Source organism: Notamacropus eugenii, chromosome 2 (assembly GCF_028372415.1).
Source record: "Notamacropus eugenii isolate mMacEug1 chromosome 2, mMacEug1.pri_v2, whole genome shotgun sequence".
NCBI classification, from domain to species: Eukaryota; Metazoa; Chordata; class Mammalia; order Diprotodontia; family Macropodidae; genus Notamacropus; species Notamacropus eugenii.
In genome coordinates this window covers 218,236,268-218,239,360 of record NC_092873.1, presented here as the reverse complement: position 1 = coordinate 218,239,360, position 3,093 = coordinate 218,236,268, and the positions used below count along the sequence as shown (strand labels likewise).

The 3,093-nt window shown below is 34.7% G+C and overlaps 1 protein-coding gene across 1 annotated transcript; it reads left to right on the top strand.

Moving 5' to 3' along the window:
• Positions 1-560: 560 nt before the first annotated feature.
• On the top strand, positions 561-1,577 carry TAAR1 (trace amine associated receptor 1). The gene has a single exon (XM_072638472.1). It carries the CDS (start codon positions 561-563, stop codon positions 1,575-1,577), a length of 1,017 nt encoding a protein of 338 aa, XP_072494573.1.
• The last annotated feature ends 1,516 nt before the right edge of the window (positions 1,578-3,093 follow it).

The window sequence follows — 3,093 nt, the reverse complement described above, 5'->3', positions numbered from 1 at the left end:
CATTCTCCTTAATTCTAAGATCTACCGTCTAACCACTTTTACCATCCTGCTTCTACCTTCTAGGTAGAAGCATATCCAAAAGAGCTACATCATAATAACACGTTGTTGAAACATCATCTATTCTAGTCTAGAAGTTTGAACTTCAAGTTTAATAAGTCCAAAGTCTAGAAAAAAATGTGTTTTAAATAAGAAATAGCTACATGAAGCAAAATGCTGTAATAGCAGCCATTGGGTTGACAATACAATTCATTTAAAGTACATTTAAAATATTTTTCATTTTTTTTCTTTAAAATCTAAACCATAACTAGCAATTTTGGTTTTTGAGGTGAAATTCCTTCCAAAGTAGGTTAAATTTCATCTATACGTCATGGCTCCTTCTATCAGGGTAATCGACACATTCATGATTTAGATTTCTCTTCTTTCAGGTTTCTTGGATGGGTATGTTGAATTGAAAAGGTGAAACAATTCTACTCTGAATATGGATGTGGGACTAACATTGCTCAGATAGCATCTCATGCACTAAGGTGGAAATAACCTGGCTGAAAACCTTGCTTGAAAAAATGTCATTTTGTTATGAAGCCATAAATGGTTCCTGTATAAAAAGCAGTTGGACAAACATCGTCCGCATTCCCATGTACTGTGTAATGATACTTCTGATTCTCACTACACTGACTGGAAATCTTATGGTTATTATCTCCATATCACACTTCAAGCAACTTCACACTCCAACCAATATGCTAATCAATTCCATGGCCACTGTTGACTTTCTGTTGGGATGCTTGGTCATGCCTTATAGCATGGTTAGATCAGTTGAAAAATGCTGGTACTTTGGAGAGGTCTTTTGCAAACTTCACACAAGTACAGATATTATGCTAAGCTCAGCATCAATTTTCCACTTGTCTTTCATTTCCATTGACCGCTACTATGCCGTGTGTGACCCACTGAGATATAAAGTCAAGATCAGTGTCTGGGTTGTGCTTGTGATGATTGCAATAAGCTGGGTTGTCCCTGCCATTTTTGCCTTTGGGATGATCTTTCTGGAACTAAACTTAAAAGGAGCCGAAGAGCTGTATTATAAGCACATTCACTGCAAAGGAGGTTGTTTTGTCTTTTTCAGCAGAATAGCTGGCATCCTGGCTTTCATGACTTCCTTCTATATTCCTGGATCTATTATGCTGTGTATCTATGGGAAAATATATTTTATTGCCAAAGGGCAAGCCAGATCAATAAAAAAGTCAAACAAGAAGCCCCAAATTGGATTTGAAGAGAAACAACAATTTTCAGGAATCAAAGAAAAGAAAGCAGCAAAAACTTTAGGGATTGTGATGGGAGTTTTCTTCATTTGCTGGTGCCCATTCTTTCTCTGCACAGTCATTGATCCTTTTGTGGATTACACCATTCCACCATTTCTAAATGATGTACTGATTTGGTTTGGTTATTTACATTCTACCTTGAATCCAATGGTCTATGCATTTTTCTACCCATGGTTTCAGAGGGCCCTAAAGATGATTTTCCTTGGTAAAGTTTTCAAAAAGGACTCTTCTAGGTGCCAATTATTTTTAGGACTAAATACTTAGAAATATGTTTAGCTTGAAATTGGTTTTGATACTTTGGTAAGAAATGAATGACTTTTAAAAATGGAAATTTGTTAAGACATCTATTATCATTGACCTTTTAAAAAGTTATTTAGAGTAAATTAGATATGTTAAGTTTTATTGTAACTGATCTTCTCTTCTAATAAATATAATGGTAGCTATGGTTATTCCTAGTTATTCGATGGTCAACACAACTTCTCTCCTGAGGATATGTTTAAAATAGTTATTTTTTTTCCTAAAAATGTGCAAGTACTAAATCATCTCTGGATATTTTATTTCTTTGAGGAAGAGTTTCTTTTCAAACTGTATCAAGAATTAATGGGTCACTTTGTCAGAAATGAGAATGTCACACATATCTTTGATTCAGTCTTCTCTCTTTTTCCTAATATGATTTATATGCTTAAGTTTTCCAGTTAACATTCAAGAGGCTGTCCTTTTCCTCTTGGCTGCTCTCCCTGCAGTCATGATACTGTCACATGTGGGTAAATGAAATTTAATCTGCGATCTCTATCAGAACTACAAATTTTCTGCTTGATATATCTTTCAAAATACAAATTTAACTCTTTCTTTAATGAGATAACATTTAACATGAAGTAGTATTTCCAAATTTGTAGCAGGCTATTAAGGGGACAAATATCTAGACATAATCTATTGCTTTTTCAGTGAACCTTATCAAATTGCCCTTTTGTTCCAATTCGTTCTTTTTTTCATTAATTTCATTTAGCATGTGACTGACAACAATTCTTATTACTTTATCCAGACATTTGCAAATTTCCTGATCTTCTACACTTTCACTTGACGTCAAAGCTTTGACAACTTGTCTTCCTCTGCAGTCTGTGAGCCTTCCACAATTTAAAAAAAAAAAAAAAGACCGTGACTAGGAACAAAGTTACGTCTTTTTTTTCTTCTTTTTTTTTGTGGCAAACAGGCAGAAGAGGGAGGATCCTTAGGAGTGATAACAAAGGACTTACCCATAAGTTCTGGGAGGTTTAAATGGAGATCTTTGGAGCCTTGGAAATTTCACAGCATGGCTCAGAGCTTGACTTTATCATCTGGGTCCAGCTTCCCATAATGTTACTACTATACCATGGAACATTTTCTTCTTCCTCTTTGGCGATCACTTAAATTTAATATATTGATATATTGAAGGTGGTTAGAGAAAAAGTATTCTCTTTACTGTGTACAGAGGGTAAGTTATCTAAATAAAAAGAGGATGTTGAAGTAGAAACGCCATCAGAGTTCTGATCTCAGCTTTTCCAGATCTCTTGGTCTGACCTAAGAAGGCTATGAAAACATTAATCAGTCAGGTTAAACCAACAGAATTTTGGGAAAACCATGGTTTTAGATTGGAACTGGGTCAGTAGCTTCTCTGTTTTGAATTCTCTTGGTGTGTGGTAGAATTCCACAGTGTAAGATGACTGGTTTAAAATATATGGAAAATACATTGAGCACAAATTATGTTTTTCGTCTAGAATGTAATAGAATGTATCAATAGAAA